Source organism: Ovis canadensis, chromosome 24 (genome assembly GCF_042477335.2).
Source record: "Ovis canadensis isolate MfBH-ARS-UI-01 breed Bighorn chromosome 24, ARS-UI_OviCan_v2, whole genome shotgun sequence".
Classification (NCBI taxonomy): Eukaryota; Metazoa; Chordata; class Mammalia; order Artiodactyla; family Bovidae; genus Ovis; species Ovis canadensis.
In genome coordinates this window covers 22763625-22784831 of record NC_091268.1, presented here as the reverse complement: position 1 = coordinate 22784831, position 21207 = coordinate 22763625, and the positions used below count along the sequence as shown (strand labels likewise).

The window sequence follows — 21207 nt, the reverse complement described above, 5'->3', positions numbered from 1 at the left end:
GGCAAGTCAATCAGGGAAGTTTTTTCTTTTTTCACAATTTTAAATTTATTTTTAAAAATTTAATTTTTTAAATATTGAAAACATTTTGTATTGGGGTATAGCTGATTAACAATCAGGGAAGTTTTTTTGTGTATAGGAACCTTGGAAAAGGGTAAAATCTCAAAGGCTAGGCTTCTCAAACCTCTGCATTCACAAATCGCCCGGGGTCTTGTCAATGCAGGTCTGACTTGGGTCTGGGCTGGGCTTGCTGCTATATGTCTAACAGGCTCCCAGGAGATGGCACTGCCAGGGCTGCTGGTCTGGGCACCACACTGGGGATGAGGGGCGAGCACGGGCCTGCTGGGAGCCTGACTCTGCCACATGGTAGCAGTGTGGTGGTGGGCAAGTTGCTTAACCTCTCTGAACTTCAGATTTCTCACATTTAAAATAGGGATCCTTCAGTCTCTCAAGGTCTTGGTAAGACTTAGAGATGGTGCGTGTACATCTCCTTCCACTCCCTGTGGGAAGGGCTGAGGCTCATTCTTCTGCGTCGCCTTCATGGCAGGTTCAACCGAGGCCCGTTTTTCTTTCCTAAAGTAGCTGATGCTCTTCTTCCAGGCCATGGTTTCTCCGCCTTGGCACCACTACCATTTTTGGGCTAGACTGTTCTTTGCTGCGGGGACTGTCCTGTGGTATGGGATGTTTAGCAGCCTCCTTGGCCGGGGGCACCCATCTCCCCGCGGTGTGACAACCCAAAATGTTCCCAAACTTAGCCAAGTGCCCCTGGAAGCAAGAGCACCCGCAAGTGAAAAACACCATCCTCAGCAACAATTTCTCTGAACAATTAATTCCATAAAGTGCACTGAGCCCCTGCTTTGGGCCAGGGTCAGACAGTAGCAATGTATTGGTGTGTAAGACAAACAAGTCTCTGATTTCATGGAGACTTTTCCCCTTCAACAGCCTTAGTCTTCTTAACCATTAAATGGGTTGGTCTAACCAGGCTGCTGACTTACTAGAGTAGAGTGGTTGGGAAAATGAAAGGAATCAAGACCTGAGAAGCCTGGCCCACTGTGTCAGGACAGAAATGGGACCTGTGCTTGGGGGGCAGTGACATGGGCGGGGGAGGCTGGGCTGGAGCTGGCAGGGCATCGGGATGGGGCCGTGCTCACCCGGGGCGGGGTGTGGACAGTGTGCAGGAGCGTCGAGGGGATGGGGGGAGAGGACCGCGGGGAGGGAAGGTGGGACTCAAACTGGAAAGCAGGAGAGAGAAGGAGGGAGAGCGGGGGTGGGAGGAGCGGGGATGACAGGGTGAGGGGTGAGATGCAGCAGAGGCCCAGGGATGCGGGTTAAAGACCACAGAGACAGGCACCTGCGCAGGGGACACACAGTGAGAGAAGAGGAGACCACACAGACAGGCACCTGCGCAGGGGACACACAGTGAGAGAAGAGGAGACCACACAGACAGGCACCTGCGCAGGGGACACACAGTGGAGAGAAGGGGGGGCCAGCCCAGGCTGAGGAAGGGAGACGCCCACGCGGCAGATGGTTGTGGGGGCCCGGACCCTGGGCAGCCAGGCGCGGCTTTTACATCTGCTCCAATTTGGGTTATGAAGAGTTTAAACTGTATTGCGTCATAGAAGATCCATTTACTGTAGTTTTTAAATGATAAAAAATCAATGATAAAATTCTCAAGCACATGACTTTGTGAGCTTTCAATTTTATTAGAAATGTCATGAGAATGGTTGAGAAGCTGTGTCTACAGACACGGTGGGGTCCGTTACTGGTTCCACAAAGATCTTCCAGAGTTCCTGCAGCAAACGGAGGGACGGATTCCCAGTGAGCAAACGAGACTAGTTTCACAAAGGGCTGTAAATTGGCAGAAGAGAAGCCCCAACAAGATGCGAACACTGGGCAGCGTTGAAGCTACTGGGAGAGCAGGCGCCCCCTCTGACGGCTCTGGGCTCTTCCATGGAGGAGATGCATGCCGAGTCCTGACACGGGTCTGAGAGGCTGAGGCTGCCCATGGTCTAAGGGGCCAGGACGGCAGTAGGTCACACAGCTCCTGCTTCTGGGGGCAGCGTGCCCAGTGCTGTGCTTGCTGGTGGGACAGGCCGAGGGGGAGCCGAGCAGGACCCCTCCTCCTGGGAGCCAGGCCTGGTCTTCACAGGCCCAGAGAAAGGGCGGCTGCAGACGAGGGGCCAAGGGAACGAAAGCCCTTGGGACTTCTATGAATTCAGCTCCTGGGCATTTTAAGGGATTTTTACGGCGATTTTACACTTTCCAAATGTTCCCCCAGTGCTGATTTTAAAACCGTCATAGGAAGCAACGTGTCTGTAGGGTTAACTCGGGCTTCCCTGGGAAAGAATCTGCCTGCCATGCGGGAGACCTGGGTTTAATCGCTGGGTCAGGGAGATCTGCTGGAGAAGGGAGAGGCTGTCCACTCTAATATTCTCGCCTGGAGAATCCCAAGGACAGAGGAGCCTGGTGGGTTATAGTCCATGGGGTCACACAGAGTCGGACACGACTGAGGGACCGAGGACACCCAGCTGCCATTTCCCACGGGAACTCACCTTGCCCAGGCGGGGACCCAGCCAGCACCTGGCCCTGTCATCAGGGTGACAGCTCAGAGGCCCCCTGAGAGGACCCCGCCTGCCACAGTTAGAAGGCCACACACTTTCACAGTGAAGAGTGGCCGTCAACTCTCGTCTTCAGCCCAGCCAAGCACCCCCTCCCCTGCCTGTCGGCTTCCCCTAGAGTCCGCACAGCCCACAGGGAAAGGATGTGCCCTAAAGCCGGGTGACCATTCACCCAGTGGGTCCTCACCAGACCAGGAGGGCCCATGGCAGCGATCAGCCAGGAGAGCTCGGGCTGGGCCTGATCCGGATGCTGGCTCATCGCCTCCCGTGCCCGCAACCCACAGCCTCACCCAGAGCCGGCGGCCCGGCGCTGGCATGTGCACCTACCAGCTGCTGGATGCGCTCGTACACCAGGAGCTGCGGGAACGTGGCGTCCACCGGCTCCACCGCGAAGCGCAGGCGCCCACCGGCCAGCCCCTCCAGACGCTGCAGCCACGTGCGGAAGTGGTCGTAGGCCTCGCACGTGACATCCAGGTGCCTCAGTGTGAAGTTCAGCCTGTGCACAACCGGAGAGCGAGCCGTCACCCCCGGCGCTTTCGGTCCCTCTCGTCCCGCTGGACTTTAAGCGAGTGGGGCTGCGTGCTGAGCAGGAAGCCAGGGAGAAGGGTTAGCGACCACCTCCACTCACCCACGAAGGACGGGGCTCAGAGGGGAGGGGCAGATGTCCACGTTCAAACCAAGTAATCGGGTCCACGAGGTGCCACAGGTCATGGGGACCAAGCTGGAGGGAGTCCTGGGCTTCATCGTGTAAAAGCTGCTGGAGCAGCCATACCCAACTGGATGGCTCTGTGCCTGGCTGCGATTGCTGCCACAGGGCCAGTTCTAGAAGCTGAACTACGGGGTCAGTCAGTCTGCTCGGTTTTGACTTCTGCTATCGATTCTAAACTGCCTTCAGGATAGCTGGGGGCTAGCTTATGAATTAGGAGAAGGCAATGGCACCCCACTCCAGTACTCTTGCCTGGAAAACCCCATGGACAGAGGAGCTTGGACTGCAGAGGGCTGCAGTCCATGGGGTCGCTAAGAGTTGGACACAACTGAGCAACTTCACTTTCATGCATTGCAGAAGGAAATGGCAACCCACTCCAGTGTTCTTGCCTGGAGAATCCCAGGGATGGGGTCGCACAGAGTCGGACACAACTGAAGCGACTTAGCAGCAGCAGCAGCAGCAGCTTATGAATTAGAGGACAATGTGTGTAGCGGGCCCCGTGCTGCATCCACCGTGAGGGTCACTCCCGCAACGGGAGCCCTAGTGTGTCAGGACGTCCCGGGGGAAACGCCCTGGAGGGGCTGTGAGTGCAGCCAGCGCGGACAGGGGCCCAGGGCACAGACGGGCAGCGTCTCGGCGAGCGCAGAGGCCATGCATCCAGGCTCCCGGATGCCCACTGCCCGGTGGGGCCTGGACGGGTCCTCGGAGCTCCAGCCTGAGATCTCAGCGCCCCCGCTGTGGCTGTGCGATGGGGGTGGCAGAGCCGCACACACGCTGCTGAGTGAGGGGTCACACGCGGCTGCGCACGTCAGGGACAGCAGGCGCTGGATGAGAAAGGGAGGAGGACACGGATGGATGCATCTGGGAGGCGAGGGGGGCCTGGCCCGCACGGAGCTTACCTCTTCTCCACCGAGAGGATGGCAGTGCAGGCATTCTTGAGCTTGTGGGCCAGTCGGGAAAGGGTTTTAAACACAGCATCAGTTAGGTCATCGTCGTAAAACACTGAGAGGAAGAAAACAGGCAAACGTCAGGGAGGAGGATCCCTAAGTGCATCCCAAGGACCCCTGGACGGAATCTGTATGGATGTGAACAGTCGCAGCTCAGAAGGGAAGCAGCAGGAGCGTGGTGGAACCACCCAAGGACCACCCCCCGAGGACCACGTGCGGTGAGGCAGAGGCGCCCTCACCTTCGGCCGCCAGCAGGATGGTGGTGTGGCTGTACAGGTGGGAGATGTCCTCCTTGGACCAGCTGAAGGGGACCTCAGGGTCTGTGGAAATGGAAGGACACCGTGGGCTCAGCTCTTGCTCTGTGGGCCACCAGTTCTCACCAAGATGGACTGAAGTAAGCTTTATGAGAAGAAACCGGAGTGGGTGAGGCTGGGTGCAGTGGGCACCCCCGGGCAGCCCTGCCCTGAATCCCAGCAGGAGGTTCTGCCGGGCCTGCCTCAGCCACGAGGGGCCTGACCTGTTGCCTCGGCCGGCAGCCTGAACAGAACAGGGGCTGCCCCTCCATCCATGGCACTCTTGGCCCCGTGGACTCGCTGTGTGACCCTGACTCCTGGAGGCAAATGGTCTCAGTCCCCAAGGTCACAGACTTGGGTTCGCACCCTGCCTGGCCGGTGCCTGTGACCCTGGGCAGGCGCCGCACCTTGCTGAGCACCCGTGTTCCCCCGTGACCCAGGGACTACGGGACAGACGGGACGGTGATGCTGTGAGTCCGAACGACAGAATGAGCGTGGGCCGCCTGGCGTGCGGCAGCCAGGTGGGCAGCTGCTGCTCATCAGCCAGTGGACACAGGACCTTGCTGGCCAGTCAAGGCCACACGGCAGATGGCCTCGAGGCGGCGCACGGAGCCACGAACAGGGGCCCGAGCGAGGAGGCCACGCACCCGTGCAGAGGTCGTCTCTCAGCCAGTCCAGCTCCTTGACCTTAACCACACCGCCTGCAAAACAAGCGCAAGTGGAATCCCCCAAACTCTGAGCACAGTTAGGGAAGATGAGCCTCACACCTCACCTCACGGTCCACCCGTCCCACTATTTTTCTTTGGTTATGCTGTGTGGCTTGTGGGACTTTGGTTTCCTGACCGAGGACTGAACTTGGGGCCCCAGCAGTGGAAGCGTGGAGTAGTAACCACTGGACCATCAGGGAAGTCCCCCACCCCACCCTTTTCACGTTAACCGTCAGGCCTGGTGCTGGCCCAGGGAGCAGTCTTGTGGGGCACGTCCCTGTTCCAGGAGACCAGCAGGCAGCAGACGCTGATATGAAAAGGACGTACCAGGTGCAAGGGAGGAGAGCGGCTCTCGTGTGGATGGGGTGTCAGGGAGGCCTTCCAGAAGGAGGTGTTTTATGCATGCTCCTCCCTTCCAGGCCTGCTCTGTCCTGGGTGCTCAGCAAACACGACACACAGGGCCCACCACAGATGGGGCCCTGCCCTCAGGGGCGGGAGCTCTAGTGGAATGGCAGATCCCTATCAACTAGTCACACGGACAGATGTCCAAACACACTGGCTCAGGGTGAAAAGGGGAGTCTGTGAAGGGACTGTGACCTTGCTGGAGGCCTGAGCCCGATTAGGAACCGACAGGAGGCAGAGGGAAGGGAAACAGACAGGAGGAAAGAGCCAAACAAAGGCCCCGAGGGCACCAAGTCTCCAGCCAGGCCAGGATGTCTGGAGTGGAGGTAGGGTAGGGACTGCCAGTGGGCAGGGACCAGACCCCACAGACGAGCAAAGGAGCCGCGTCTCTGCTCCAAGAACGACGGGCAATCTCTGAAGGGTCTGAAGCCTGTAGGACCGGCTGACCCCGTCCGAGTCTGGGAAATCCCCCCGGCTGTTTGAGGGAGGGGTGTGCCTCCATCAGCAGCTTCTTCTTTCGGGTGGTCAGGCCGATGGGGCAGGGGGACACCCCAGGCAGAAGGAAGGGCGTGTGAGGTGAGTCTGTGGCTCACTGGGCGGAGGGCTGGACAGTGCGGCTGTCAGGAGAGGGGGCAGGAGTTGGCTGGGCCAGAGCAGGGAGTCTGGAGCCAGAGGAGGAGCTCAGACTTTGCCCCTGAAAGATGCTCAGCAGGGAGGGAAGCGGTCAGACAAGGAGCTGGGGAGCCCCGGCGGGGGCCTCGTGGCCTGCGGGGAGGAGAGGGTGGAGGCGGGGGCAGAGAGGACGAAGGACAGAGCCACGGCACACCTGCAGGGACACGAGGCCAGGACCTCCGCTCCCTCCACTGTCTGGAGTGTCCACGGGTGTGGGCAGAACCCCGCCTCCCGGTGCCCCAGTTCTGGGTGTCTGCCCCACCTGCCAGAGGAGCCCCTCTCCGGGGCAGGGACCCACCAGGCCTCACCTCCAGAGGCGAGCAGATGGCTGTTGAGGGCGATGTTTCGCTGGCACATGGCCAAGAGGTCTGCACCGACATCTGGGGAGACAGAGGGCAGCCATGAAGTGCCGGCCGCGATGGCCCTTCACCTCCGTGCTCTGGCCTGCAGAGAGCTCCTGTCCACAGCCCAGCGGCAGAGACGTGCAAAACGGAAAGCAACGCTCCTCCCGTGTGTTTTATGCCAAAATGAAGTATGCTCACCTTAAGGCTCCTTCTTATGATCTCTTCCTTAGAGAAGATTGTCCTTGTGGGGCAGACTCTGTACTCCAGAGAGGAGAAATGAGAGCTTCCAGCATCTTCAGAGCTCATGAAACACACACACGCTCCCTGAGTCTACCCTTGATCTAATGACCCTGAGCTGGTGTCACGGTCCCTCATCACAGACAAAGTGGCTGGAGCAGAGTCATGTGGTTGGGTGGAGCCATGGCTGGGAGTAGAACCCAAGTATCTCTAGAGCATGGGCTCAGTAGCTGTGGTGCCCGGGGCTTAACCTGCTCTGCGGCATGTGGGATCTTCCCGGACCAGGGATTGAACCTGTGTCCCCTGCATTGGCAGGATCCTTAGCGGATCCTTAGACCATCACGAAAGCCTGAACCCAAGTGTCTCTGACTCCAAATCAAGGCTCGCTCTTTCATGCCCCGGAAGACGGATGAGCCAGGAGGGCGTCTGGATGTGACTGGTGGGGACACAGCAAAGTCAGTGGGCTGACGGCCACGCCCCAGGGCCCGACTCACTGTCGCCACCATCGCACCTCCCCACCCGCCTGCTGCTCTGACCAGGCAGGGCTTCCCGCCACTTGAGCAGAACTGAGCTGTAGCTCAGTGAGCCCCGGAAGGGGGCCAGGGCAGTGCTTTGCCCAAATTAACCTTCAATCAGGAGAGTGAGCATGTGGAGGGCACCGGAAGCCTTGTGACTATTTCTCCTGGGCTCCCTGCAGCCATAGAGCACTCCTTGCTGTCCCCCACCCCAGACCTCCCTGGGCCTGGACCACTATCTCACCCCAGGAACAGTGCGGGGCCTGGGGGTGGTGGAGGTGTGGGAAGCCCTGTCCCTGCTTCCGGGGCTCTAGGAGCAGAGAACACTGAGGGATGTGCCTGGCAGCACAGGACTGGGTCAGCACTTTTTACGCCTTTATGGTACTTCTGTCAGAACATCTCGTGTGGGATTCTCGTGTGCGATTCTAACGTGCCAAGCAGATTCGAGAGGAGCAGTGCTGGCTGAGTGGGGGAGGGAGACCCAGAGCCCTGGGGCTGCCTCCACCCTCCACCCCTCAGTCGGCCCCGAGGGGGCTCCCCGGGTGACTGTGGGCCAGCCACCTGACCTCAACACCTCCCGCTTGGAAAGAGGGGATGGTGACAGGTTGCCTGGGGTCGCTGTGAGCTTGCAGGTGCTGGCGCTCACGAAAAGGCCTTACTAACTGTAATATGCTGCCTGCATGCATACCCTCTCAAGGGGAAGATAATCACTAAGAGATGAGATGCCGCTGTCAGGCTCCAGGTGTGAGCACAGCCCTTGGGCGCTGCTTGGTGGCTTGACTCTGTGAAGTTCACCGGCCATTTATACCCAATTGCCAAGGAGCCACAGAGGGGCCTCACTGCAGACTCCTGACCAGTGGCTGACGCAGGGTATCTGAGCAGGACGCCTGCCTCCCAGGCTTCCCCTTTCTCAGCTCAGATGCAAAAGATGGGCGCCACAGAAACATAAACTAAAAATCTGATGAAATGCAAAGCACGTCAGCAGACACCACTTTCTGCCTAGCGGCTACTAAAGATTTAAAAAATAGTAACATTAATAATAATAGCCTGCTGAGATCCTACTTTCTTATAAACTGGTAGACTGTCCCTGAGAAAGCATGCTGGCCAAGTCTGGAGCGCAGCTGGTAGTACTGCCCTGGGTCAGTTTGTGGGTGTGATCCCTGATGTTATCATGGTGGGAGTTGGGCGGAGGGTGCATGGCACTTTCTGTACTATTCTAGCAACTTCTGTGTGAATCTAACATTATTTCAAAATAGAACTTTTAAAAAGCAATTATTAAGTACATTAAATACAGGCTTCCCTGGTGGCTCAGATGGTAAAGAATCTGCTTGCAATGCAAGAGACCTAGGTTTGATCCCTGGGTTGGGAAGATCCCCTGGAAGAGGGCACAGCAACCACTCCAGTATTCTTGTCTAGAGAATTCCATGGACAGAGAAGCCTGGTAGGCTATAGTCCATGGGGTGGCAGAGTAAGACACGACTGAGTGACTAACACACTCACATCAAAGCTTAAGAAAGGTCCCACTCACTCCCAGGAATCTGCTTTAAGGATTATCAACCGAAGATGCAAAAAGGTATTGGTTGCAATACAAAGGAAAAGCAAAAAAAAAAAAAACCCAACAACAACCATACCAAATGAAAACAACCAAATGTCTAGCAATAGGAAAATGGTTAAAAAAAAAAAAAGAAAAGGGATGAAATACAGCTTGATCATTAAAAGTTAATTCTTAAAAATTAATTTATTTTAATTGGAGGCTAATTTCTTTTTAATATTATAGTAGTTTTGGCCATATACTGACATGAATCAGCCATTAAAAGTTATTTATAAGTAACTTTTAATGACAACGGAAAATGTGCTTTCTATTTTCTGACATTTTTGACAGGATAAGGCACTGAATATATATAGTTTGATCTAAGTTATTTGGGAACATGTACACACAAAGGAAAAGGCTGTAAAAAATAATTTACACAGTTAAAAAATAGACTCCGAAGCCTCCCGCGTACAGCGACTTCATCTGCTTCATTCACCCCAGGTTTCCCATGTCTGGCATGCAGTGACCTGCACACTGTTGACACTATCTGGGGCTTGTGAAATTATGACGAAATTTATTTGCTGTTCTACAAATTTTCCACAGAGCGTAGGCAAGATTTCCATAATCAGGAAAAAAAAAACAAACAAACAGTCTTTAAGCCTGTGGTGCTGCAGGAGACTTCAGAGTCCCTTGGACTGCAAGGAGATCCAACCAGTCCATCCTAAAGGAGATCAGTCCTGAGTGTTCATTGGAAGGACTGATGCTAAAGCTGAAACTCCAATACTTTGGCTACCTGGTGCAAAGAGCTGACTCATTTGAAAAGACCCTGACGCTGGGAAAGATTGAGGGCAGGAGGAGAAGGGGACGACAGAGGATGAGATGGCTGGATGGCATCACCGACTCGATGGACATGAGTTTGAGTGAACTCCGGGAGTTGGTGATGGACAGGGAGGCCTGGTATGCTATGGTTCATGGGGTCTCAAAGAGTCAGACACGACTGAGCGACTGAACTGAAGCCTTATATTAAGTCACTTCAGTCATGTCCAACTCTGCAACTGTAGCCCACCAGGCTCCTCTGTCCATGGGGATTCTCTAGGCAAGAATACTGGAGTGGATTGCCAGTCTCTCCTCCAGGGGATCTTCCCGACCCAGGGACTGAACCTGTGTCTCTCATGTCTCCTGTGTTGGCAGGGGGGTTCTTTACCACTAATGCTATCTGGGAAACCCATCTTTAAGCCTTATTAGAGGCACATTCTTCCTGATTTCCTGAGATGTTTACTCTCTTGAGGGGGTGTGAGCACAGGTACCAGTCAAGCTGCTGGTCCTGCATCCTAGGACTGCTGGGAAAACAGCGGAGGGTGGAGAAAACCAGCCAAGGAGGAGGGCTGAATCAAGAGCTGCCAAGGTCAGATTCCCAGTCTCCCTCCCTCCGTTTTTTATCCAGTCAGCACACCCTTTGTGAAGAGAATGCTCCCCCCAGCCTGGGATGGCGGGGCATTACCTGTACAGTACACGGTCTGCGCCACGGTGGCTGCGATGATGCTGGCCAGCCCAGTGCCCGCCCCAAGCTCCAACACCGTGCGACCCTGGAAGAGGTCTCGCTGGAACAGGATGTAGTCTGCCAGGAGCAGGGCACCCCGCCATACCTGGAGGGGAGAGGGGGCAGGAACGGCGGGTGACCGGAGGCAATCAAGAGACCCTGCAGGGCCACGGGGAGTGGACGGGACCTACCCACCTGCTTGCCAACATCCTCCAGGGGGGTGGCCATGGTGTGCTCTGGAGGGGGCGGAAACCAAGAGAGAAAGGGCCACCATGAAAACAGGGCTGGACAGAACACAGATGGGGTGTGGGGGAGGTGGCCGACACGGTGGGACGGGGGCTGGAGGCGGGCGTTCTAAACAGCAGCTGAAACATAGGCCACGCGGCCCTCCGCCAGCCTCCAGGGTGGGATGAGCATTCCTCTCCTTCAGATCACTGAAGCCTGCACATACCAGTCACAAGAGGACTTGGCCCGACTTAACCACGAACACATACCCCACACTCCACTCGAAGTATGCTCAAACACAGAACACAATCTAGTGTCGGTTGCTGGGGTCGGGATGGTGGACAGAACTACGAGATCAAGGAGAAAGAGTGACGGCGAACATTCTTCCTGTTAGAGGAGAGCCGGCCCTTGCGTCTTGAAGCGAGATGGTGACGGCCAGCAAATCAAATGCCAGGACACACGCACAGCAGGGCAGCTCGACCCCCACCAAACCAGGAGCAGGGAGCAAGCGTGGGAGAAGAGACAGCGAGGCTGAAGCGGTGCGCGCGTGTCTGAGTGAGTGTGTGTGAGAAGGGGCCTTCCGGGGGGACTCTCTTCTCCAGTTGCCTTGGACCTTCAGTCCCAAGACCCCACCCCACCTCCTCCCAGTCTCTGTGGCCCCTGCACGGCCCCTGGCCCACTGTCCCTGCTGTGACTTGGGTCCCCCGAGAGGGGCCTCATCCCATCTTTCTTTGCCTCCTTCCAGTCTGCCTGGCCAAACCAGGGGCACCCTTCCATGGGGATCTCAGTAGTCTGAGCCTGGTCTTTTCTCCCAGAGGTCCCGTGGACTTAAGTTTTGCCTCCGGCTGCATTGAAGGGGTGCTTGGCTTCCCTTGAACGAGAACGTGGACTGAGCTCACAGACCTGAGGGTGACCCAGGCTCAGTCACAGATCTGGCTGGTGGCATGAGTCACCGACCTTCTCAGGACCAGAGCCATGGTTTGCTCCTTCACAAGATGCAGAAATAATATCACCTCATTCGTGGGCTCAAAGGCCTCCCTAACCAGGGTCAAGGGTGGGGAGCTCCTGATTCACGGGAAAGCCAGTTTATACTTAAACAATCCCAGTGGCCTCATGAGAGCATAAAAGCCCAGCCCAAGGAACTTTTCATGCGTACTCAGTCGCTCAGTTGTGTCCAAATCTTTGTGACCCCATGGACTGCTGCCCGCCAAGCTCCTCTGTCCAGGGGATTTTTCAGGTAAGAATAATGAAATGGGTTGCCATTTCCTCCTCCAGGGCATCTTCCTGACCCAGGGATCAAACCCGAGTCTCCTGCATTGGCAGGCAGATTCTTTACCACTGAGCCACCTGGGAAGCTCCATGAGAAACCCCAGGGTTAGCAAAGGGGGCGAGGCAAATAGTCTCAGTGTCTGAGGGGTGCCCGGCCGGCAGGACAGTCTCCAGACCGGTGGGAACCCAGACTCTCCTCCTCAGCTATCTCCCTCCTCCGCACTCAGATTGATCCTCAGGAATGAAACCTGATGGCAGCTCATGTTTACTGAGCACCTACTATGAGCCAGGCACTGTGCTAAGAGCTCTATGTGGGCCAGCTCCCTCTGTTTCTTACAACCAGGGGAGATTATACCCATTTCACAGAAGAGGAAACTGAACTCTGATGTTAAAGTACTTGCCTGAGTCACAGGCCAATGGAAAAGGCAAGTGACTTGAGATCCAACAGCCCAAGTTCCAGCCCTGCCTCTTCTGCTTTCTCTTTGGGTTCCAGTTCTTTATCTATAAAGTGGGGGAAATGCTCATAATTTACTTAGAACCTTGTGTCTGTGAATTCCTAGCTGGTCCACGAGTAATGTTAGATTTTTGACAACAGAACTTTCCAATGTTCTGATCACACGACGTGGGTAGGGAACATGGGCGGTGGTGTCGGACACACCCGGTGTGAGTGAAGGCTCTGCTGCTGACTAGCTGTGCGACCTGGGCAAGCTCCCTCCTCTGTGAAATGGGAATCTCATCCCTTGGACTTCCCTGGTGGCTCAGATGGTAAAGCATCTGCCTACAATGCGGGAGACCCAGGTTCGATCCCTGGGTTGGGAAGATCCTCTGGAGAAGGAAATGGCAACCCACTCCTGTAGTCTTGCCTGGAAAATCTCATGGATGGAGGAGCGTTGTAGGCTGTAGTCCATGGGGTTGCAAAGAATCGGACATGACTGAGCGACTTCACTTTCATCCCTGGGAAGGCCACAGGGACTAGAGACAATCCACAGAAGACAGAGAACGGTCCCCACCGGGGGATCCAGACCCAGCTGGCCAGAGACCTGCAGGTGCTCGGTCACTGTCTGCTGGGCTGCTGACTGGGCTGCCATCAGCGTGGCTGTTCTATTAGGGTTTTTGAGAGAGTTCAGTGGACCCCAAGCCCCCGACCTGGGCCAGTATCGAGGGAGGCCTTTACCTGGGACCCCAGGCACCACCTGGACTCTGGATCTCAGTGAACAGATTCAAATCAGAGCTCCTCTTCGCAGACGAGCAGGGCTGGGGTGGCTGGAGCCCTGCCTGTGGAGACGGTCCACATGGGTTCAGAACCTCCCTTACTGGCCCCATACTGCAGGGCCTCGAGCCTGTTACCTCCTCATCTGAACCACGCCCTAGAGGGGCTGTGAAGACCATGTGAGGTGATTCATCAAAACACAACAGGTGCCTCATCACTACCGGCTGACTTCCTGTCCTGGCCGCTTTCCACTCTTGACATTTCCAGAGATCAAAATCCCTGCTCCACCAACGCCCTCTGCCCCGACCCCGGGCAGTATGGACGCTCTGGGCCCTGCCTGAGGGCCTGCTGAGACCCCCTTCCGCCCCGCCTCTCCCCCCGCTGTGTCTGCCCTGTCCCCCCAGCTTCTAGCTCCCACTCCCACGGCCATCTGATCGGCCCACCCGCTCCTCCAGGTTGACTATGATCTACTTCCCTCTTCGTCTTCCTCTGGCCCGATCCGGCTCTGCAATCTGCCAGGTCTCCCTGGTGCCCGCCCCTGCTGGCCCAGTCGTCCACCGATAACCCCGACCCACAGCCGGGTGGCTGCATGGGCTCAGAATGTTGATGCAGGTGGCAGCGGCGGCAGCAGGCTTTTGGAACAACTGACTGCCTAGCTGGGACTCGGACTACGACAACCGGGAACTTGTCAGCCAGGGAATCAGGGCAGGGGCAGGCCCTCCGGGACAGCGGTTCGCTTGAGCAGAGGCGTGCAGGTGAGGAAGCGCAAGGAAAGTGAGAGGGTGGGCGGTGGTGGGAACTGAGGCTGGGGAGGTGGGCAAAGCTAAGCTGAGCACACGGACTGTGTCCTGAGGGCAATGGGAGCCACTGAGGAGGCTGGAGGAGGAGGGGGATCAGACCACCTTTTGGCGCGCTTCCCGGCGGGCTCCAGTGTCCGCGCTCGGGTCCCGCTGACCCAGCCCGCCCTGCGATGGCTGTACTGACCTGCGCTCAGGGGGCTGTGTGCCCTGACCCACTGTGGCGCTGCCCTGGCAGCAGGTGAGTGGCCCTTTATTTACCTATTTTGATGACATTGTAGGGGCTGCTCTCCGGGGCTTCGTCTCCCAGGACGTCGTCTTCCTCCTGTGTTAGAATCGTGGGATGTACCTTGTCTCTCGGAGGCCCCGGTGGCTCTGAGGCGGAGGCAGCCTGGGGTCTTCTCACGACGTCCAAGTCCCCATCCTCGTCCAGCTGAGCCTCCAACCCCTCTGGGGTGATGGTGCCGGCCCCCGCCTGGAGGGAGGCCCCCATGCGGCTGCAGACGGCGCCAGCGGGAGGGGTCCCCTCTGTGTGGTCACCACCCTTGGCCCCTGAGTCAGTCTGAGAGTCTCGGTCCCACAGAAGCTTGAACTGGGACAGGAAGACTGAAAGCGAAACACACAAGTAGAGTATTTCTACACTGTCTCCTTTTGTATTTCCTTTCCTCAATTTCCACCTGGAAAGAGTTTTAAAGGCTGGGCCGGCGGAGAGGGGAGGAGACAAATAAGGTTCTACTGCACAGCAGAGGGAGTTCTGTTCACGCCAGGTGGGGACGTCGTGATGGCAGCAGAGAAGGCCCGTGTGACTCGGCCGTGAAGCTGCGGCCTTCAGAGCAGCCGTGCTCTGCCTACGCTGCAGGCACTCAGCTCACGTGCTCTCATTGACGCCGCACAGCGGCCGTGAACACAACAGTGGTGCTCCATCTTACAGACGAGGAAACTGAGGCTCAGAGGTTACATGAGCCGACCACGGTCACACAGCTGTGGGTATGGCTGAGGCAGGATCCAAATCCAGTCTCCCCGACCCCTGGGCTACTGCCCTCCTTGCTGTACCATCCTGCCTTGAGGTCTGCAGGCTGGGACATGGATGCCAGGCCCTCACCACCTGGGGCCCACAGAGTCACTGGGACAGGTTTTGGTAAGAGTACGGTGCCAGGCTGGAGGGAGGAGGTGCCAGGACTTGAGTGGGCAGTCCTGGGCCAGAGTCCTCCCCGCCTCTGCTGTCTGACCCCCCGGGGCAAGTAGCTCATCTGTCCCGAGCCAGTTCCCTGAATCCTGGAATCCAAATGGGGACACGAGGGAAAGGGAGAGTGACCAACTGTGACAGAGCAATAAGCAAACACAGGGTGACAGGAGCTGGGGAGGGCGGCCAGGGAGGTCCCGGGAGGGGGAATGTTCCGGGTACAGGAAGAGCAGGCGCAAAGGTGCTCAGAGAGGAAGGTGTGTGCCTGCTGTGAGGGACAGAAGGACCTGGAAGTGGCTGCTGGGCATTGATGGCGGGAGAGAGCGGTGTGGGCACTTGGGCAGGGGCCGGGCCGGGCCTCAAAGGCCAAGGTAAGGACTCTGGTTTCATTCTGAGAGCACGGGAAGCCACCGGAGGGTCTGAATCTGGGCGGTGGTGTGATCTGCATTTTTCAAAAGATCCCCTGGGGCACTTCCTTGGTGATCCAGTGGCTAAGATTCTGCACTCTGAGTGCAGAGGGTCCCAGTTCGATCCCTGGTCAGGGAACTAGATCCCACATGTGGCAAAGAAGAGCAAAGAACCTGTGTGCTGCAACTTAGACCTGGTGCAGCCAAATAATTAAATAAAAGTAAATATTAAAAAGAAAGGAAGAAAAGATCCCTTGGGCTAGAGGAGTGGGGGAGGGTGTGTGGGAAGAAAACCAGGGAGCCCTGGTGGGCGGCGCCAGCCTGGTAGAGGCCAGCTCTCCCCGACTGGTCCATGGGCTCCGGAGGGCAGAGTTCTGCCCATTCCTTCCACTTTCCCAGCATCGCATCAGGCCTGGCACACGGCAGGTGCTCGGGAAAGCTCAGGGGCTTGCTCCGTGAGACAAGGGCTCCTAAGAAGTGGTGCGAGGGTAAGTCAGACAAGCCAGTCCCCCCCGTCCTTTCTGTGAGGACGCAGGAAACACAGTGGGCTCCTTACCAGGCTGCCCCATGCCGTTCAGCCGCACCATGAGGTGCCTCTGGTTCGGGGTGTACAGGTGGACGTCTGACAGCACGGTGTCGCTTCTGAAGGTGATCTCGTCCATGGCCGGCGCGGGAGCCGGTGACCACGGGCCCGGACTCCACGGTGACCATGGACAGCAGCACCTGAGGGGCGAGAGCAAGTCCTTAAACAGCAGCTCCTGGGGTGGGGCGGGGAGCGGTGTGAACGACCCACCCCGGGGGCAGAGCGCTCCCGGTCACCCTGGAAGAAAGGCTTCCCTTTCGAGTCCTCTCATAATCCTGCAGGAGAGTCTCAGGGCCCTGGCAAGATGATACACAGAACTGCCACTCTGTTTCACACTGTGCTGACTTTCATAGTGACCTTTTAGTTATGGCAAGGGGTCCACATTTCCATTTATGCTGAAAACAGTTTTCCTACCCTTTCTATTTTTTCCAACCTTTTCATTATGAAGAATTTCAAATACTAGCAAGTTGAGGGCACAGTGTAATAAACAGCCATATATCCACTGCTTAGATTCAGTGATCATTCACACTGTCATATGTGATCAATCAATCTATCTAGGTTTTTTTCCTCCCCTGAACTGAGCACCTTCCAGACATCATGACATTTTAATTCTAAATAATTCTTCAACATGTCTGTCTCATAAGAACATGCTCCTACATAACCAAAAGACCATTAGCAGACCTAAGATAACTAAGAATTCCTTTATATCATTTAAAACCCAGTTCACGATCAGTTTTCTCCATTAGTCAAATGTCTCTGGCAGCTAGCTTTTCCTAAAGCAGTATTTAATCACAATTTACACATCATATTTAGTAGTTTTTCCCTATAATCGTTTTTCTTCCTAGAAATTGACGCCAGCTGCCAACATATCATTTGTTTTAAAATTTTCTTTTTAAACTTTAAAATAGTTAGTGGATTTAAAGCAAAATCAACTAAAGGAATCATTGTACAGGTGATATATAGGTTTTGACAAATTATGAAGGTGACCCAGCAATAACTAAAATTTGGAAACTCATGCTGGAGGCAAAGTGGTTAAAAACAGGAAGGCTTGGACTATGGAAGACAGTTTGGAGATTCCTTAAAAAACTAGGATAAAACCACCACATGACCTAGCAATCCCACCCCGAGGCATACACCCTGAGGAAATCAAAACTGAAAAGGACACATGCACCCCAACGTTCACTGCAATACTACTTATAATAGCTAGAGCAGGGAAGCAACCTAGATGGCCAGCGACAGATGAACGGACAGAGAAGCTGTGGTGCACAGAGCCAATGGAATACTACTCAGCCATAAAAGTAAACACATTTGAGTCGGTTCTAATGAGGTGGATGAACCTAGGGCCTATTATACAACGTAAGTCAGAAAAAAAATATTACATACTAATGCATATATATGGTGGAGAAGGAAATGGCACCCCACTCCAGTACTCTTGCCTGGAAAATCGCATGGACGGAAGAGCCTGGTAGGCTACAGTCCATGGGGTCGCAGAGTCCAGGCATGACTGAAAGCTGGCACTGACGGAATTATCTGCAGGGCAGCAATGGAGACACAGAGAACAGACCTATGGTTACGGTGGCAGGGAGGGGGTGGGCGCGGGGAGGGGTAGGGGAGGAAGGGAAGGGTGATATCACCATGTGGGAAATAGACAGCCAGTGGGATTTGCCGTATGACTCAGGGAACTCAAACTGGGGCTCTGTAACAACCTAGAGGGCTGGGATGGGGAGGGAGCGTCAAGAGGGAGGGGACATAAACATACCTGTGGCTAATTCATGCTGATGTTTGGCAGAAAGCAACATACACACACAAAAGTAAACTCTTCTAAAATGTGCGAAAACCAAAACAAAACAGAAAGGTTTGAGACTTCCCTGGCAGTCCAGAGGTTAAGACTCTGCACTTCTAATGCAGGGGGTGAGTTTGATCCCTGGTCAGGGAACTAAGATCCCACATTCTTTAGGCATGGCCAAAAAAAAAAAAAAAAAAGGAAAACAGGAAGGCTCTTCCTCCATCCAAATGTTCCACCTCATCAAAAACCATCAAACAGCAGCAGCATGTGGACAGAGCCTAGGGCTGTGATGCTGGGCGGAGCGGGTGCTAAATCTGGTCTCCAACCTCATGGGTGACCCTGAGAAAATTATTTCGCCTCTCTGGATCAGTTTCTTCGGCTATCTTCTCAGCTTGCAGGGTTGGGGGGCAGTAGGATGTGGAGGCTGTGGGTCAAGCACTGAGCAGAGTCCTTGGTGCACACCAACTGTTAATAAACCTCACAATTTTCTTGTCATGGGGTTGGTTTCAGGTGTTTGTGACACAAACTTGCCACAATCCCTGACCCCCGTCTGACCGCCCTCGCCGACATATCTGGGTAGATGTGTGCACTAGCGGTGTGCCCCACGAATGTCATGAAACCTCTTGAGCCTCCATTCCTTCAATTGGAAAATGGGATCGTCATAAGCCACAGTCTATAATCTGAATCCACATAACTGGAGTTCCTACATTTAAGCACTTGCCACGGGCAAGCAAAAGCACCAACATAAACGTTTTCTATAAAAGAGTCACTCCATGCTGGCCTTTCTATCTGACGCGATAAGCCAGCACAAAGTAAGTGGGTTGTGAGGTGAATCTGATAAACGGATGCAAGATTTCATGGTGTCAATGAAAGTGATGGAAGAGAAATGCTGGGGGGTGGGTGGGTGGGGAGAGTTGCTGCCTCATAGGCAAAAGACCTCAAACAATGAGGACCTGAAAAATTAGGATGGATCCACAAAGAGGATCCAGTCTAAACAGTGTAGGCCAACCATGCGTTTTAAAGGCATATTTGGCTCCCTGAGGACTGAAAGATGTATTGGTGTATACATTGCAGTTATACACCAATACTTTTAAATATAGACAAAAAAATAGGCTCCCTTCTTAATCTGCAGTTGAAATTTCTCCCGTCCAAGTGCCAAACAGGCCCGACCCTGCTTAGCTTCTGAGATCAGATGAGATCGGGTGCGTTCAGGTGGTATGATCTAGACTCCCTGAAATTTCTGTTTTGAAATCCAACATGCCCCAGCCTTCTAGGAAACACTCTACAATGGAGTAAGTACTAGGTAAAGGGGATTCCCTTTAAGGGGCTTTTCCTAGAACCAGATTTCTGGGAATTCCGTCTCAGGGTCTACGTGAGCATTAAATGAGACAATGATCACTTTCAGGGTTCAATACATAGTAAGTGCTCAACTTCCCCTGTGCCTCAGCTGGTAGAGAACTTGCCTGCCAGTGCAGGAGAGAGAAGAGAAGAGGGTTTGATCCCTGGGTCAGGAAGATCCCCTGGAGAAGGGAATGGCTACCCACTCCAGTATTCTTGCCTGGAGAAATCTATGGACAGAGGAACCTGGTGGGGCTACAGTCCACTGGGTTGCAAAGAGTCAGACACGACTGAGTGACTCACACTTTCACTTTCATCATTATAGCATTGATAAGAGTAATTATTAAAGGATGTGCTGGAAGATGGGAAAAGGCAATAATCAGTTTCTCTACTTAGGAACAGCTGACTCACGGTCGGTCTGGGAATCTGAGGCTGGATGGGCTTCAGTCCCCTCTCCTGACTGGGGAGGAGGAAAAGGACACCCCAAATGCAGATGGGACCTCCGCACCCTCCTTCGTGCTGCAGATTCATCTCACAGGAGTTGCTGACAAGTGTCTTTGGTTCTGCTAGGCTATGGGGGCCTGACGCCGACGCTGTCATCCTAACCCTGCCAGGGCTGCCCGCTAAAAGCAGTTTGCCAGGATCTAGGGGGTTGAACCACCAGCTTGCCTCCCAGGCTCTCTCTCTGCCAGGTGTCACAGGGTTATCAATGACCGGGCTGCTGCTGCGTCGCTTCAGTCGTGTCCGACTCTGTGCGACCCCAGAGACAGCAGCCCACCAGGCTCCCCCGTCCCTGGGATTCTCCAGGCAAGAACACTGGAGTGGGTTGCCATTTCCTTCTCCAATGCATGAAAGTGAAAAGCGAAAGTGAAGTCGCCGGGAACTGGGCGCAATTCCGGAGCCGAGACTCAGGGCTGGGGCCTGAGACTTGGCCCCGGCCACGGCGCGGGTCAGAGTCGGGGGCTCCAGGGTCCTCGGTCCTTAGGACTCTTCGTTCCCTCCGTCATGCCGCTTCCGAGAACTCCAGCCGGCGGGCTACGCATGCTCTCTCAATCAGGAGTCACAGCTCCAGCATCGTCGTCCCTTCCTAATCCAAAACCCAGGGGCTGCTTGGACCCCAGACGGAAACGCACAGGCAGGCATGGGCTCCACCCCCGCCCCCCGACATGCGCGCTTATGCAAACTGAGGCTGACCCGGGACCCAGGCTTCAAGTCCGTGGGGAAGCCCGCGCTTCAAGGCCAGGTTCGGTGCCAAGAGGTCCCCTGCATCCTTCCCCATGCCGCCGCTCCTCCAAAGGGCTTACCCGCCGCCGGCCGCAGCCCGAAGTCACACCCGAGCCTCTCACCACCGCGCTCAGGCGGCCGCCATGGCGGGGCGGCCTGCGCAGGCGCGGCCCCACCCCCGCGCACCCGTCTTCCTTGTGTCGCTTCGTGGCCACGCCCACCTGCCGAATCGCGCGTGCACGCCAGCGTTGCCGTCAGGGGCAGCCCGGAAGAAGCTCGTTTCTCACCTGCGCAGGTTGGCTCTCACCTGCCCAGGTTTGGCGGGAGTGGCTTTCCTGGGTGGGATGGACCTGCGAGTGCGGGAGCCGTTACATAACTCGCTCTAGGTCACCCAGCTAAGTGGCGAGGCTGGGATTCGAACCGGCTAATACGGCTCTAGAGCCTGCGCTGTGCTAGGTATTTGTTAATTATTGTTATCCTTGCTGTTCAGTTCAGTTCAGTCGCTCAGTCGTGTCCGACTCTTTGCGACCCCACGGACTGCAGCACCCCGGGTCTCCCTGCTGCTGCTGCTGCTAAGCCACTTCAGTCGTGTCCGACTCTGTGCGACCCCATAGACGGCAGCCCACCAGGCTCCGCCGTCCCTGGGATTCTCCAGGCAAGAACACTGAAGTGGGTT

The 21207-nt window shown here is 55.5% G+C and overlaps 1 protein-coding gene and 1 non-coding gene across 9 annotated transcripts; one reads left to right on the top strand and one right to left on the bottom strand.

Moving 5' to 3' along the window:
- Positions 1–1680: 1680 nt before the first annotated feature.
- On the bottom strand, positions 1681–20762 carry METTL22 (methyltransferase 22, Kin17 lysine). 8 transcript variants are annotated; one of them, XM_069571261.1, is made up of 13 exons: positions 20612–20697; positions 16157–16323; positions 13178–14616; positions 12867–12957; positions 12405–12504; positions 10705–10745; positions 10471–10615; positions 6651–6722; positions 5209–5262; positions 4508–4588; positions 4221–4323; positions 2943–3111; positions 1681–1787 (listed from the first exon to the last, which is right to left on the bottom strand). In XM_069571261.1, exons 3-13 carry the CDS (start codon positions 13426–13428, stop codon positions 1710–1712), a joined length of 1185 nt encoding a protein of 394 aa, XP_069427362.1. In that variant the 5' UTR covers positions 13429–14616; positions 16157–16323; positions 20612–20697; the 3' UTR covers positions 1681–1709. The 8 variants fall into 8 exon arrangements, 4 of the variants coding, with proteins under 4 accessions (XP_069427362.1, XP_069427360.1, XP_069427361.1 ...); XR_011252846.1 differs by lacking the exons at positions 12405–12504; positions 12867–12957 and having other exon boundaries at positions 2943–3197; positions 4508–4667; positions 4786–5262; positions 14272–14616; positions 20612–20746; XR_011252845.1 differs by lacking the exons at positions 12405–12504; positions 12867–12957 and having other exon boundaries at positions 4508–4667; positions 4786–5262; positions 14272–14616; positions 20612–20746.
- TRNAC-ACA (transfer RNA cysteine (anticodon ACA)) lies at positions 12751–12822 on the top strand. Its single transcript has one exon. It is a non-coding gene; the product is annotated as a tRNA-Cys (tRNA).
- Positions 20763–21207: the final 445 nt, after the last annotated feature.

What these genes read in the sequence shown, in the direction of transcription:
- METTL22 (XM_069571259.1), bottom strand. Translation starts at nt 16,262, where the DNA reads ATGGACGAGATCACCTTCAGAAGCGACACCGTGCTGTCAGACGTCCAC. An exon ending in CCATCTGCTCGCCTCTGGAG is followed by an intron (nt 5,263 to 6,650) that starts GTGAGGCCTGGT and finishes CTTGTTTTGCAG; the next exon opens with GCGGTGTGGTTAAGGTCAAG. An exon ending in ACGAGCGCATCCAGCAGCTG is followed by an intron (nt 1,788 to 2,942) that starts GTAGGTGCACAT and finishes CGTTTGCTGCAG; the next exon opens with GAACTCTGGAAGATCTTTGT.